A 14,873-nucleotide genomic window follows, 5' to 3' on the forward strand; every position below is an offset into this window, starting at 1 on the left:
GTAAGGACCGGCTGTAATGCAGCCTCTTGGAAAAAGTCTGGGGGGTGGGGAGCATGCTGCGCTTGGTCCCCACGCAGATTCAGGGCTCCAGGTCTGTATGGGTTGGGGTCCCATCAGCCATAGGCCCACCGAGCCCTTCAGGTAGTGGGGGTTCCATTCCCTAGCCCCCAAGCCGGGCCTAGGCTCGGTGCCTCCCCAGCCCAGCCGTGAAGACGTGCCTAGTTGGCACTGGTCAGTGGCTCCGCTCTTGTCTCAGGGCCCCCACACTCCCAGCCCCGAGTGCTCTTCCAGTCTCGGGCTGGAAGCGAAGCCCGTGGCACGGTCAAAGCCCAGGCGCTCTGGGGGCGGGGCGGGGCGGGGAGCGGGCGTGGCTTCATTGGCCCCGCCCCTCCCGGTTCCGCTGGCGGGGAAGAAGGAGTTGTGTGGGCGCCCGCTGAGGCGGGGATCACACAGCCCGGAGCAGAGCGCAGAGCGAGCCGAGCGCCGCCGCGTGCGGCCGACCTGGGGGTGAGTGCCCGCATCGGGGCTGAGGCCCCGCTGGGGCCCCGGGCGCGACGGGGAGGAGGCGGAGGAGGATCGATGTTCACAGCTGCTAACAACTGCTGAGCCCAACTCCGCCGGGCCTGGCGGCACTCAAGATTTTCTCTGCTGCATCTCCCGGGGAGGGAGCGACCGATTCTGCAGATGAGGCAAACTGAGACCCAGCCAACGCGGAAGAAGCAGGGCTGGAGGCAGCTCCAGCAGGCGGGCTCATCCTGACCCCAGAGCCCAGCATTCTGAAGCAGAGTGGGGCGACCTCCGGCGCAGCCCTCCACCGTGTGTCGGGGGCTGGGGGGACCAGGAAGAGCAGAGGGGCACGGAGGAGGAGGAGTGGGCTGGGCCCTGAAGGCCACAGGGCCGGCACCTCCATCTGTTCCTTGAACAGGACTGGGGTCCTGGCCAGGCCCCTACATTCCTGTGCCCACCATAGCTTGTCCCACCCAGGGAGGTGCCCAGGCCCGAGGACCCTGGGAGTCAGGGCCACCAGGCTGTGTTTGCCACAGCTGCGGCACCCCAGGGGTCCCCAGACCCCTACAGCCGCCGTTTGGCCAGCCCGACTCTTTGGGGTGCCCGGGGCAGAGAACAGTCCTCCCCTGAGCACATGTTTGGCCCTGGGACTCCCAAATGTTCAGCAGGCCTGGTCCTGCCTGACCTGGCCACCTCCTGACCACCTGATCCTGGACCCCACCCCTGCAAGGCTCACTGGGCCAGGCAGCAAACAGGCTGCAGCGCCCTGTCCCTGCAGCAGCCCTATCAGATTTAAATGAGGTGGCCTGGGGCAGGGATTACCTGGGGGCCTGTGGTCACTTTTGTCATCATCCCATCCAGCTCCTGTCTCTGCTGGGGGTGGCCAAGTTTCTTTTAGCCAAAGAGGAGGTGGAAGCTCAGAGAGGGCAAGAGATTTCCCCAGGGTCACACAGCCAGCCCCAGCCTGGACAGGGCTCCTAGCACCGGTCCCTGACTCTCCAGGAGGGCGGCCCCTCCTACACACCCTTCCCTGTCCGAGGCCTGGAGCATCTACAGCCTCAGGCTGCCTCCAGGGCATCCTCTCCTGTCCCCAGCTGGGGACGGGGCTGCAATTCCCGATTTAGACTTAAGTAACCCAGGCCCGGGGGGGAAGGAAGTAACCAGCTGGCCCAAGCCCAGCCCACCCAAGCCGCAGGCCAGGCACGCCGGCGCCAGATCTTCACCCTGGTCGGGGCGCCCCAACCCATGCCTGTCTCCTCTTCCTTCCTCCAGTTTGAGCTAAGGAAACTGAGTGTCAAGAGGGAGAGTGGCTGGGCCTGGGTTCAAGAGCAGAGGCCACAGAGCCCTGGCTTGTGGGGGGGACATGTGCAGGGCCCACTGGAGGCCACCATGCCCCCCCTCCTCCCCGTTGGCGTTTGAGCAAGGCCCTGCCAGGCCCTTCCGGCCCATTTCAAAGTGTCTACAGTTTCACTTTCAGTGGTTTCGACACCTGGAAGGCTGCTCCAACCCGCACCCACAGCGGCTGCCACCAGGCAGCCCAGGCCACAGGGGAAGGTCCCCTGTTCGTCAGCGCCCTGCATGCCCTCACCGAGTCCCTGGGAACCCAGGGGAGACGCCCACCCCCTTGGCACACACACAGACACCCCAGGGAGGGGAGCTCCAGCTGCCCGTGGAGACAGGCCTGACCCCAGCCCGGGTGTCAGTTGTCACCGATGTTCCCTGGGGTAGAAAGACAAGGGCTAAGTCACCAGCCAGGGCTGTGGCAGCCAGGACGCCGCTGTTGGAGGCGACCCTTGGCCTGGGGCTCCAGGGCTGAGCAGGATCAGGGTGAGGGTGGGTCACAGAGGAGGGTCGATGGGGGCAGAGGCCAGGTGTGGGCAGAGCCGGTGTCACCAGGAGCCACCAGGGGTAGAAGAGCCAGCTGGGCAAGAGCTTGACGTTGGGCTGTGGGTCAGGCTGTGGGGTTAGCCAGGCCAGGCTCCTTACTTCGCCCATCAGCCCCCCGTCAAGCCTTCCTGGGCCTCAGTTTCCCCATCTGTCAGATGGGGGTGGTTGCCAGACCCTCCAGGATCATGTGAGCCGAGGCGCATGGAGTTCCTGCCTGCGGCCTGTGTCCGACTGAGCCCCCCCCCCCCCCCCCCTGGCCGCCCCGCAGGACCATGGGCTCCATGTTCCGGAGCGAGGAGGTGTCCCTGGTCCAGCTCTTCCTGCCCACGGCGGCCGCCTACACCTGCGTGAGCCAGCTGGGCGAGCTGGGCCTCGTGGAGTTCAGAGACGTGAGTGGGGCCGGGAAGGTGCGGGAGGGCGCCTCGTCCTTGGGCGTCCCACCTGGCAGGCCCCGGCCGCCAGCCCTTTCCGACTCCCTCAGCCTCTGCCCGCTCCGCCCTCAAGAAGGCGGCTTTCTTCCCCTGAGCCACCCCGCCCCAGCCTGGGTTCAGCCAGGCCTCCTGGGCCCTGCCCTGCTCCTCTTGGGGTCTGGTCTGTCTCCAGCTGAAGGTTCACAGTGTGCATAGCACCTTTTGGAGGGGGGGGAGGCAGCTACAGCCTGCGGAGAGTCGGGCCTGGGCCTGGGGGTGGGGACCTCCCTGGCCCCCGCCCCGGGAAACGAGCCCCTCCACCCAACCCCCACAGCTCAACGCCTCGGTGAGCGCCTTCCAGAGACGCTTTGTGGTCGACGTTCGGCGCTGTGAGGAGCTGGAGAAGATCTTCAGTGAGTTGGCCCCCAGGCCCACATCCCAGGCGGACTTCCTGGAGGAGGAGCTTGGTCTGAAGGGGAGTCGGGGTCGCCCAGGTGGAAGGCAGAGAAGGGAGGTCCAGGCTGGGCCCTGCAGGGCCAGGACAGGGAAGCTGGGGCCTCTGGGAATGACCTCTCCTTGCCTTTTTTTTTTTATCCTCATCTGAGGACATGCGTATTGATTTGAAGGGTGTGGGGGGGAGAGAAAGAGAGAAACATTGATGTGAGAGAGAAACATTGATCTGTTGCCTTCTGTGTGTGCCCTAACTGGGGACCAAACCCCAGCCCAGGCATTAGCCCCGACCAGGAATCAAACCTGCAACCTTTCGGTTTGTGGGACGACGCCCAAACGACAGCCACACAGGCCAGGGCAGTCCCTCCACTCTTGGGAACAGAGCGGCCTTGGGGGAGCTGAGCGGAGGGCCTGGGTCAGGGCTGGCTAGGAGAAGGCCTTGCATCCCGCGTGAGGGCCCAGGAATGTGTCTGGTGGCGCTGCTGTGGCTCATAAGCATGGCCAGTTCTCTCTGCTGCAGATGGACCGGGGTGGGCAGAGGCCGGGATCCAGGGCCAGCTGCCCCAGGGAGAAGCAGTCCCTTCCCAGACCTGGGCCAGAGCTCTGGCAGCCCCTCCAGGAGGAGCCTGCGGGCGGGCGGGCGGGCGGGCGGGTGGTCAGGTGGATTGAGCATGTCGTGTAATGGTTTGATGGTTTGACTGATCACGTATAAGTAGCCGGCAGGCACTGTGCGGGCCTCCACTCCAGCTCTCCTCTCAGGCCCCGCGACACGAGTCTGCCGAGTCCGCTGTGGGCCAAGCTCCGGGCTGGGCAGGGGCCAGGGGCCTGGAGAGGGAGAGCAGCTGGATGAGCTCAGAGGGGAGGGGCGCAGAGCTGTGGGGATGGAGGTCTGGCGTGGCGTTTCCTGGGGGTCTCAGACCCAGTGAATCCATTAGGGGGTGGCCGGTGGAGTCTGGGGTAGCGCTTGGGACCCCCCAGCATTAGCCAGCCCTTGGCTAACAGTGGCCATTAGACGGTGGGGTGGTCTCTCCTGACACCCATCCCTCTGCACCCAGCGTTCCTGCAGGAGGAGGTTTGGCGGGCTGGGCTGACACTGCCCCAGCCTGAGGCTGGGCTGCCGGCGCCCCCGCCCCGAGACCTGCTGCGCATCCAGGAGGAGACTGACCGCCTGGCCCAGGAGCTCCGGGAAGTGCGGAAGAACCACCAGACGCTGCGGGCCCGGCTGCACGAGCTGCAGCTCCACACGGCTGTGCTGGGCCAGGGCCAGGGCGCCCAGGTCAGCTCCTGCTCAGGCCGGCGCAGGGGAGCGGGCAGGGTGCCGGGCCCCGCCGGGGCCAGGGCTCACGGCGCCTCTCCACTCCCAGTTGGCAGCCACCCACACAGACGGTCCCTCAGAGAGGACCCCCCTGCTCCAGTCACCTGGGGGGCCACACCAGGACCTGAGGGTCAAGTGAGTGAGGGGCAGCTTCACGCCCTTTGCCCTCTGTCCTGTCAACCCCAGAGGCCCCAAGTGACAGCCCGGCTGGGCCCGGTGCAGACTCCTTGCCCAGCGCTCTCCCTCGCCCTGCAACCTCCTGCTTCCTCCCTCCGGCCCGAGTGTTCCTTGCTTCTGGGGATTTCTCCCCAGCCTGGTGGGCCCCTGCCTGGTGGGCTCTTGCCTTCTCCCTGGGGGCAGGGCCAGTGCGCCCCGGCTGACTGCCCTGGGTGGGGCCTGGCCCCCGGGGTGGCCTGGCTGGGGCGGTGCAGGGGCAGGAGCAGGGAGGCGCAGCCCCACCCAGCCCTGCCTGGCCGGCAGCTTCGTGGCAGGTGCCGTGGAGCCCCAGAAGGCGGCCGCCCTGGAGCGCCTGCTCTGGAGGGCCTGCCGCGGCTTCCTCATCGCCAGCTTCAGGGAGACGGAGCAGCCGCTGGAGGACCCGGTGACGGTGAGCAGTGAGCAGACGGCATGGGGGCACCGAGGCTGGGGGCGCGCGCTGGGTGGAGCCGGGACTCCCAGGTGAACTGGGCCTCACTCGGCAGGGCGAGCCTGCCACGTGGATGACCTTCCTCATCTCCTACTGGGGCGAGCAGATCGGGCAGAAGATTCGCAAGATCACTGACTGGTGAGCCCCCTGGGGTCTGGCCGTCTGTGTCCTTGCACCTGGGCCCCTGCTGTCCCCTCCAGGGAGCCCGCCCTGTCCCCCGCACTGCCCTTCGAACTTCAGCCTCCAGCCTCTGCCTAGCCCAGAACCCCCCTGGGCCCCACCTCATGACGCCTGTTCCCGCCACCAGCTTCCGCTGCCACGTGTTTCCGTTCGAGGAGCAGGAGGAGGCCCGCCGAGGAGCCCTGCAGCAGCTGCGGCAGCAGAGCCACGAGCTGGGGGAGGTGGGCGTCCTCGGCCTGTAGGACCCCGGCCCTGCCACCACCCCCCCCCAACTCTGCCCTCTCCTCCTGACCGCTCGCTCGCTCTGCTTCAGGTCCTGGCGGAGACGGAGCGCTTCCTGAGCCAGGTGCTGGGCCGGGTGCAGCAGCTGCTGCCCCCCTGGCAGGTGCAGGTCCGCAAGATGAAGGCCGTGTACCTGGCCCTCAACCAGTGCAGCGTGAGCGCCACACACAAGTGCCTTATCGCCGAGGCCTGGTGCGCCTCCCGCGACCTGCCCGCCCTGCAACAGGCGCTGCTGGAGAGCTCGGTGAGCCACCCCGCCCTCCCCCGCTCCCAGCCGCAGCCGCGTCGCCTCGCCACATGCCACCCGTTCCCAGGGCCACGCCTTCGCCAGGGCTCCCCGCCCTCGGGGAGTTCGTCCTCATGGCCCTGGCCCAGCAAGCCCACCACCCCCTGGCTTCCCAGAGCCTCCCGGGGTGGGCCGTTACACCCTGGCGGCTGCGGTTAAGTGAGAAACCACATTCAAACCCAGACTCTGCAGGCACTGGCCCTGTGAACACGCAGGCTGGAGGGAGCCTCGGGCTTCTCATCTGTGAAGTGGGCGCGATGCCCCTGCCTGCAGGGGTTGCTGGGATGTGAGCACACCACAGGCCGCCCGTGCCTCGTGGGTGCTTCACAGGTGGCAGTGGGGCTTCCTCTCCCAGGCTACCCAGACCAGCCGGAGTGGGCTTCTGTTTCCCAAGCACCTCGAGTCCAGCTGGCCCTCCGCTGATCTCCTGAGTGGGGGCAGGTGGGGCTGGTCAGCCCAGTTCAGAGTATGAGGGCTGCCCCCAGGCCCCCAGCGCTGGCCCAGCCAGCCCCCTCGCTGCCGCTCCGTGTCTACACCTGGGCCTTGCTGGGGGGTGTCTGAGAGTCCCAGAAGGCCCTGCCACCAGTCTCATCTTTCTGTCTGTCTGTCTGCGCTGGGCGCTTCAGAGGGAGGCGGGCGTGAGCGCCGTGGTTCACCGCATCCCCTGCCGGGACATGCCCCCCACGCTCATCCGCACCAACCGCTTCACGACCAGCTTCCAGGGCATCGTGGACGCCTACGGCGTGGGCCGCTACCAGGAGGTCAACCCCGGTGAGAGCTCAGTGCCCCCGGCTCTGCTTGGGCGGAAGCCTGGGAGGGCGGTGTCTATGCTGGGCTGGCCCCGCCCTCCGGAGGGGAGGGGCGCTCCCCGTCGTGCTCCCGCACTCCCACACTCTTGGGGCTCTGTGTTTATCCCAGCTGCCCCCCCCACTGCCCCCATGAAGCTTACAGGGGAGCCGGAGGGGTTGAGCGCTGGGAGGAGCCTCTGCAGAAGAGTGGCCGGGCTTGAGGTGCGACTCGCTCACCCCAGCAAGCATCGTGGCGTCTCTGAGCCTCAGTGGTCTCACCTGTAAAACGGGAACGAGGCCCGGGGAGGTGCTGGGAAGGTGAACAGTCGTCAGGTGTGGCAAACGGCGGGCCTCGGGCCAAAGCGAGACCAGACCGCTGGCGTGTCCCGTTGGGCCGCGCTGTGTTTTGGAGGAAGTGCGCTCACCCCCAGGGGGGCCCCTTGCACGGAGAGGCGCGTCCGGCGCCGGGGTCCCGGCTGACCGCAGGCCCCTCTCCCGCAGCGCCCTACACCATCATCACCTTCCCCTTCCTCTTCGCTGTCATGTTCGGGGACGTGGGCCACGGGCTGCTCATGTTCCTCTTCGCCCTGGCCATGGTGCTGGCTGAGGACCGGCCGGCCGTGAAGTCCGCGAAGAACGAGGTGAGGGCGCGTGGGGGGCCCGGCGGGGCGGCGGGCGGCGGGGGCGTGGCCCGGCCCGGCCCCGCCTCACGGCCGCCGCCCGCAGATCTGGCGGACCTTCTTCAGCGGCCGCTACCTGCTGCTGCTCATGGGCCTGTTCTCCGTCTACACCGGCTTCATCTACAACGAGTGCTTCAGCCGCGCCACCACCATCTTCCCCTCGGGCTGGAGCGTGGCCGCCATGGCCAACCAGTCCGGCTGGAGGTGAGGCCTGCCCGCCCCGTGGCCCCCCGCCCCCACCCAATCCCCCCACGCGGGTCCCCGCTGCCCTGACTGCCCTGACCGCCCCGCCCGCTGTTGCCACAGCGACACGTTCCTGGCGGAGCACCCGCTGCTCGCCCTGGACCCCAACGTTACCGGCGTCTTCCTGGGACCGTACCCCTTCGGCATCGACCCTGTGAGTCCAGGTGGCTGGCCCTGGGTGCCGCAGGCCGCTGGGGGGGAGGCGCGGCCTCTCCCTGCAGCACCGCACAGGGCAGAGAGGGTGTCGTGGTGGCGGCGGCAGCGGCAGCAGGAGGTCCCTGTGGCGCCCCCTGTGCCAGGCGCTGTTCTGAGACCTCAGTGTGCAGCGGCCTTACATGTCACTCACGTGACAGCCCCCCCCCCCCCCCCCCGCCCATTAGCACTGTTCCCTTTTGACGGGGTTCCGTGCCCAAGGGGACCCAGGTGGGAAGAGCCGGGGTTGGGTCTGTGCTTAACCAGCAGCTCCTGCGGCCTCTCGGGGATGGGGGGCGGGGGCAGATGGTGCCGAGGCCCAAAGGGGACAAACAGGCTGATGAGAGTGAGGAGGGGCTCTCTCGGAGGCCCTTGCATGACACCCGCGCCCCTCGCCCCCCCAGATCTGGAGCCTGGCTGTCAACCACCTGAGCTTCCTCAACTCCTTCAAGATGAAGATGTCGGTCATCCTGGGGGTCACCCACATGGCCTTTGGGGTGGTCCTGGGAGTCTTCAACCATGTGTGAGGGCCCGGGCTCCGGTGGGGGCGGGGGCTGCGGGGGCCGCGGGGCCGGGGCACTGTGCTGTGCTGTGCTGACCCGGCCCTCCCGCCCCTCCCGCCCCAGGCACTTCGGCCAGTGGCACCGGCTGCTGCTGGAGACGCTGCCCGAGCTCATCTTCCTCCTGGGCCTGTTCGGCTACCTGGTCTTCCTGATCTGCTACAAGTGGCTGCGAGTGTCGGTGGCCGGCGCCACCTCCGCCCCCAGCATCCTCATCCACTTCATCAACATGTTTCTCTTCTCCCGCAGCCCCACCAACCGGCCGCTCTTCCCTGGGCAGGTGGGCCCCCCAGTCACCCGGCCGCTCAGAGCTGCCGGGTCCTCACCTGAGAGGCAGGGGTGCAGGCCCGAGGCGGAGAGACACGGAGGTCCAGGGCCTGGGCAGCAGGAGGCCCCCGGCGTGGGGTGGGGGGGCACACGAAGGGTCCCGGGGTTCTGCGGCCCCTTCTCTGGGAGGACTACCTCGCCATACTGTGCGGGGCTCCTGGGGGCCCTGCTGGTGGAGCCGGGCGTGCGGCCCGCAGGGGCTCCCTGACCCGAGCCCCCGCCCCTGCAGGAGGCGGTGCAGTCCGCACTGGTGGTCCTGGCCCTGGCCACGGTGCCCGTCCTGCTGCTCGGCACGCCCCTGTTCCTCCACTGGAAGCACCGGCGTCACCTGAAGAGGAGGCACGCTGGCCAGCTGCAGGTAGGGGGGCGCCCCTGCCAGCCCACGACACCCCGGGCCTGCTCCACGCCCCCCCCTGGTGCGCAGGCAGCGGCCAGGGGCCGCACGGCCCGTCCGCGGCTGGGCTGCTCATGCTGCCCGCTCCCTGTTCCTAGGACGAGGGCAAGACGGGGCTTCTGGACTCGGGGGACCCGTCCGTGGCCGGCTGGGGCTCTGACGAGGAGAAGGCGGGGTGCTCAGGGGACCACGAGGAGGCCGAGGTGGGTGTGGTGCCTCCCCGGGAGAGGGTGGCGGCCGGCCGGCCTGGCTCGCCCCTCACCGCCGCCTCCCCCCTCCCGTGCCCTCCCCAGTTTGCTCTCTCTGAGGTGCTCATGCACCAGGCCATCCACACCATCGAGTTCTGCCTGGGCTGCATCTCCAACACGGCCTCCTACCTGCGGCTCTGGGCCCTGAGCCTGGCCCATGCCCGTGAGTGACCTGCGTGGTGGGTGGCCTGCCACGGCCAGGTCCTGGCTCCAGCCCACACCGCACAGCTGCTGGCCGGCTGGGCAGCCTGGGCGGGCAGCCTGGGCGGGCCCCAGGGTCCCCCTCTGTGACGTGGGGACCTCCGAGGAGGTTTCGGGCTGCTGAGGGGACTGTGTGGGAGGCCCCGGCCCCGGGTCCCCACTGCTCCCCCTTCACCCACAGAGCTGTCGGAGGTGCTGTGGGCCATGGTGATGCGTGTGGGCCTGGGCAGGGGCCGAGAGATAGGCGTGACGGCCGTGGTGCTGGTCCCCATCTTCGCCGCCTTTGCCGTGTTGACCGTGGCCATCCTGCTGGTGATGGAGGGGCTCTCGGCCTTCCTGCACGCGCTGCGGCTGCACTGGTGAGCGGCCAGGCGGCCGGGGGAGGCTGGTGGCCCGTGTGGCAGGGGCAGGGGGCAGGGGGCAGGGGGCGGGGCCCCCACCCCTCACCGGCACCCTCCCTTCACCCCAGGGTGGAGTTCCAGAACAAGTTCTACTCGGGCACCGGCTACAAGCTGAACCCCTTCACCTTCGCCGTGGAGGATGAGTAGCCTTGCCCGTGCCCGGCCCGGCTGCCTGACTGAAGTGGGAACGGAATAAAGAGCAGAGACCCAGGACTGTGTCTGGGTCCTGTCTGGACGGCGGGGGCGGGGAGGCTGCTGCGGCGGGGCCCTGGGCTGCAGGCAGCCTCGGTGCCTGTCTCTGGGTGCCTGTCCCTCACGGCCTCCTTTGCAACCCAGCAGGGTGGCAGGCACCAGCCCAGGACCTGGGGCCTCAAGCTGTCGAGGAGGGAGGACCCACGGGCACACCTGCGACAGTCCCCAACTCTCGGGGGGGCAGGACGGGGGAGGGGCGTTCCCGGCAGGGCCCCAGAGAGCGGCCTCTGCCCCTGGCGGTGTGTGGACTGGCTGCTCGAACACGTCCCAGACGCCCTGGGTGGGGAGGGCGGCACCTGGCGTGAACTGGCCACAGTCCCATCCCTCGTGCTGCTGGTGGCGGCCTCAGGCACGCAATGCCCTCGCTCGGAGAGCAGCCTGGGACGCTCTGCACGGGGTGAGCCGTGGCGGCGTTGGTACACCGGCGGCCACCATCCGGCAGAGAGGGCAGCTGTGAGGTCGGGAAGAGGGCCGAGCGGGACCCAGGGCCCGGCCTCGTGGTCGGTCATGGGAGGCCACGGCCTCTGCTACCTCCCTGGGCATGCAGTCCGGCTGCCCTGACGCCGCCCTCCCTCTGCTGGGGCTGGGGGTGGTGTCCTGGAGTTTTCCGGCCTGGGTCCCACCGCCCGCCGGGAGGCGGAGCCAATGCTATTCGGAGGCCTGGCTCTCTCCAGAGGGAAACCCCCAGAACAAAGGCCTCCCTGAGGCTGGACGCCCTGGGCACAGCGAGCCAAGGGGCCCAGCCCCCATCACTGTGGCTCTGAGCTGGCCAGCGGCCGGGAGGGGGCTGTCCCTCGAGGCGCCCAGAGGCCAGGCAGCCCCACAGGCCTGGCGGACTTGGCTCTGAGAAACGATGTCAGAGCCTGGCGCGGAACCTCAGAAGCTGGTGCACGGACCCCGGGGGCTGCGGGGAACCTGGTGGGCTCGACCCAGGCCCCAAACCTCACACCTTCCTGGGAGCAGAGCTGCGGGGGCGGAGGGGGGTGACAGAGGCTGTGAGCAGCTCGTGGTGTTCTGTGAGGAGGCAGGTGTGCTCCCAGGGAGACCCTGGCCCGCTGGCCCTGCCTCGGCTGACGCGCGGCGGGTGGGCGGCCAGTGGGAGGAGCCTGGGTGCGGTGGGACGTACGCAGAGGCTCTGCGGTGAGTGTGGCAGGGGTCTGGGGTGTGGAGGTCATCAGCGGACACAGGGACAGGCCCGGCCCCTCCTCAGTCTAACGCGGGAGGGAACTGAGAGAACAGACCCGAGTTTCGGGAAAAGCCGTGCACTCGGATGAAGAGTGCCGGGCCGGGGGGTACTTGTGGGGGTCTCGGGAGCGGCCGCGAGCCGGGCACGGGCGGGCGGGGGGAGCCCACCACCGCAGGCCGGGCCCCAGCGCACCCCGGTGGGCGAGACAGCTAGCCGCCTGGTGTTCTGAGGAGAAGGCAGGCTGGGGCAGGGGCGAGGCGGCGAGGGATGGCCGCCCCGCCTTGTGGGCACAGGGGGGACTGGCGGCTCTGTGTGAAGCCGGAGCCCAGTGTCATTTACAGCTCAGTCCCACTGCTCGGACGTCCACACACACACCTGGTTAAACACTGAATGTCCACGGGGGAACGTTCCACAGGAGAAGGCTGGGGCACACACCGTCCCGTCCCCCCCCACCCCTCCAGGCCCTGGCCCTGCCGCCCCACCACTGCGCACGGCGGCCACGCTTGGCACGACTCAGGACACAGCCACGGGTGACAGCTGACGATGGTTTTTATTTTTCCACTGATCGCATGGTACAGTCTCTGTGGTGGCAGAACGTACGCACAGAACAGCTCAAGTAGGATTTCAGGTTTCTTAGAAAAGGCATTCATCCCAAGGACAGTTAACATGAACGAGTTTCACAGCTACACGCTATCCACGCCCCCTCGGGTCACAGGCTGCCGGTTCCCACCGGGATGACGTCGGGGTGTCAGGGTGAGGGCAGGGGCCCCGGGGGGGCAGCCAGCCCTGCCACACGACGGCCAGCTCCAGGCTGGGCGGAGTCTCGGGGGGGAAAGGGCCGCAGAGCGGGAGACGGAGCCTTCCTCTGCTCGGGGAAGGCAGACGGTGTGGGGGGGGGGGGGGGTGGCTGTCTGTGCAGCCCCGCCCCAGCCATGGGCTAAGGCCCGGGTCGGTAAAGCACATCCAGTGGGGGGGTGGGGGGGTGTGGCAGAGGGACCAAAGCGCTGGCACAACGGAGCTCGCCCCGGGCCCCCCCCGGGAGCAACCTTCACAGCATGGAGACGGCAGCCATTGGACCAAAGGGTGAAAGAGCAGCTTCCAGAGACTGCGGGGCGGCCACCAGCAGCGTCACCGTCCGTCCGTCCCCCGCCACCCTCGGGAGCGACGGGGTCTGCACGCATGGCCTCCTACAGAGAGCCGGCTGGGCGCTCGGCGGCAGGCCCGTTCACGTCCCGCAGAGACCAGCGTCGGCCAGGAGCTCCGCGCTCGCAGGCCGGCTGGCCCGGCCCGCCCCGGGCGGCAGGGGCCCGGGCTACCGCACTATTGCACTATCGCACTGTTTCTGCTGCCGAGCTGGTGCCAGAGGCCTAGTGAAATCGTAGAACGAGATATGAAATAAATGTTACTCAATTTTAATACAGTCTTTCGTATCATACACGTCTGCGTGCGGCAGCGAGACGCCCCGGCTCCTTGCCGCAGGGACAGCAGCCGCAGCGGAGGCCTGCCGGCCCGGCCGCCCTGCGCGACCCGGGATGGAGTGCAGGGAGTCCTCCTGGCCGTCACACCCCCAGCTTCCTCTTCTGGTCGAAATAGGCGTCGAACCGCGCTTGGGCGTATTCCTGGGGACACAAGGAACCGCTGTCACCCAGGGCTGCCGCCACCCCGACCCCGGCCCGGTCCCACCCAGGCGGCCGACAGCGTGGTACGGCTCTGCCCCGCCGGCTGAGGGCTGCCTGCAGGAGGGCGTCCAGCCCCGTCAGCACCAGCTCCCACCCCTGCGCTGGGCGCCGGGGGCCAGAGTGCACGGACTGGGAGCAAGTGACCCGCACACCCCTGCGTGCCGCCCTCGGCGTCCCCGTGTCGGCGGAGCCCGAGGGGGGGCTGGGCCTCTCGCGTCCGCGTCTCCACAGCCCCCTCGGGAGCACAGGCCCACATGGCCCCCTGCGGACGCGGGGGAGGCGGCCTGCTGGTCCTGGGAGGGCGGGTGGCCGGCACGGGCAGACACGGGGTCAGCCAGAGTGCCTTCGGCGATGCGGCCCTTGTCCCGCAGCTCCCGGCGCCCTGGTTTGGGTTCCCGTGGGGACTGGCAGCCCTGTCTGAGGAACCCTGTTTTGTCACCGAGCACCCACACACACTGCAGCCCTTCCCCCAGAGAACGGAGGAACCACACCCCACACACCTACCATGTATCCAAATTCAATGGATGAGATCTTGGCCTGTACGATGGACCAAAGTCCCCAGAAGAAATGGGACGCAAGGGCAAACCTGTAATTACAGAAGCAGGGGACCACGTGAATACTTGCGCAGCCCCCACCAGAGGACCAGCGGTCACTCCTGCTGGACAGACACTCCACCTCGTTCAGACCCGTCTGGCCGCCAGGTGCCCGCCTGGGCAGGCTCAGCGGGGCTGGGGCCCCCAGCGCTGTGCCACCACCATTCTCTCCCCGCCTCGGGCAGGTGCGGGCACGCCCACCGCCTGTCCCTGGCACACAGACCTGCGGTCACAGGGTGCACGTGAGGCCGCAGCGGCTGAGCCAGCGAAGCCTGGGCTACAGAGACCCCCGTGCCCGGGTGAGGGAGGGCGCAGCACCAGCACCTGCCATGCGCACCGGCCCAGGGGGGAGACGCGGGCCTCCAGCAGGAGCTGCCGTCCCCGAGGCAGGCAGGCGGGCGGGCGTCCCTCCCTGCCCCCGCAGGGCCGAGAAACCAGGCACAGGACAGGGTGGGCCGGCCGCGCTCTAGGCTGCCCCACGCCCGTGCCACCACGTTCACCGCCTTCCCTGCGTTCACACCTCTGGGCTCCTGGCGATGGAAGAAAGGCTCTAATCCCGGACGAGCACTCCAGCCTCCTGCCCGCTCCCGCCCCCCTTCCCGGCAGTGCCTGACCACCACCGCCGCCCCCTCCGTGTGGGCCTCCTCTGCCTGCTTCCGGCCCCTCCCGGCTGCGCTGCAGGTGGGGCCCGGGCCGCACACTTGGGGAGCGGTGTGGAGGTGTCGGAGGACCACCAAGCGCCCTGACTGGTGCGGCTGCTCAGCGGCTGGCGGCAGGTTCACACTCCGGTCGGGACGCGCACGGAGGCAGCCCATCACCACCGCGCTCACGTGTGGATGTCTCCCCCCCCCCCCCCCGCCCCCTCTCTCCGGACCACAGGGGCTGCTGCACGAACCGGCGCAGCCAGAACAAGGTGGGCCACAGTTCCTTACACCAAAGAGTCTCCCAGGAGACCCCCCAGACCCTCAGTAACTCAGGCCTGGCCCTTCATGGGGCCTGAAAGTCTCCAAGCCCCGCTTTGAGAGCTGATGAAGGACAGGACTCAGCACCAGCAGATACATTTTCAGTCTTTTCTAGGAGACTCCTTGTCAGATGGCGCCCGCCAGTCCACGCGCATCGGAGACCAGGGTGCGGGCCCGGGCAGCAGCCCGCGCAGCGAGTCCCAC

At 68.7% G+C, this 14,873-nt stretch overlaps 2 protein-coding genes across 6 annotated transcripts in view; one reads left to right on the forward strand and one right to left on the reverse strand.

Moving 5' to 3' along the window:
- The first annotated feature begins 391 nt into the window (after positions 1–391).
- TCIRG1 (T cell immune regulator 1, ATPase H+ transporting V0 subunit a3) lies at positions 392–10,231 on the forward strand. Of its 2 annotated transcripts, none has more exons than XM_028517588.2 (20): positions 392–507; positions 2,663–2,783; positions 3,139–3,217; positions 4,310–4,530; positions 4,619–4,704; positions 5,050–5,176; positions 5,271–5,353; positions 5,523–5,616; positions 5,709–5,921; positions 6,590–6,734; positions 7,253–7,392; positions 7,478–7,635; positions 7,738–7,828; positions 8,271–8,389; positions 8,493–8,706; positions 8,983–9,111; positions 9,246–9,350; positions 9,441–9,558; positions 9,778–9,955; positions 10,066–10,231. In XM_028517588.2, the coding sequence occupies exons 2-20, from the start codon at positions 2,667–2,669 to the stop codon at positions 10,142–10,144; spliced, it is 2,496 nt and encodes an 831-aa protein (XP_028373389.1). In that variant the 5' UTR covers positions 392–507; positions 2,663–2,666; the 3' UTR covers positions 10,145–10,231. The 2 variants fall into 2 exon arrangements, with proteins under 2 accessions (XP_028373389.1, XP_035885679.1); XM_036029786.1 differs by lacking the exon at positions 392–507 and adding an exon at positions 1,761–2,056.
- A 2,595-nt stretch (positions 10,232–12,826) lies between these two features.
- CHKA (choline kinase alpha) overlaps positions 12,827–14,873 on the reverse strand; it is a 33,455-nt gene continuing 31,408 nt past the window's right edge. For all 4 annotated transcript variants that reach the window (XM_036029787.1, XM_028516238.2, XM_028516237.2 and 1 more), the window contains 2 exons: positions 13,619–13,700; positions 12,827–13,054 (listed from right to left, as the gene is read on the reverse strand). In XM_036029787.1, the coding sequence (XP_035885680.1) occupies positions 12,995–13,054; positions 13,619–13,700 (142 nt within the window). In that variant the 3' untranslated portion in view covers positions 12,827–12,994. The remainder of the gene's footprint in view (positions 13,055–13,618; positions 13,701–14,873) is intronic.

Source organism: Phyllostomus discolor, chromosome 6 (genome assembly GCF_004126475.2).
Source record: "Phyllostomus discolor isolate MPI-MPIP mPhyDis1 chromosome 6, mPhyDis1.pri.v3, whole genome shotgun sequence".
NCBI classification, from domain to species: domain Eukaryota; kingdom Metazoa; phylum Chordata; class Mammalia; order Chiroptera; family Phyllostomidae; genus Phyllostomus; species Phyllostomus discolor.

Coding starts and splice junctions, on each gene's coding strand:
- TCIRG1 (XM_028517588.2), top strand. CDS start 2,667: ATGGGCTCCATGTTCCGGAGCGAGGAGGTGTCCCTGGTCCAGCTCTTC. Junction 2,784..3,138: donor GCCTCGTGGAGTTCAGAGAC/GTGAGTGGGGCC, acceptor CAACCCCCACAG/CTCAACGCCTCGGTGAGCGC. Junction 8,390..8,492: donor CTGGGAGTCTTCAACCATGT/GTGAGGGCCCGG, acceptor CTCCCGCCCCAG/GCACTTCGGCCAGTGGCACC.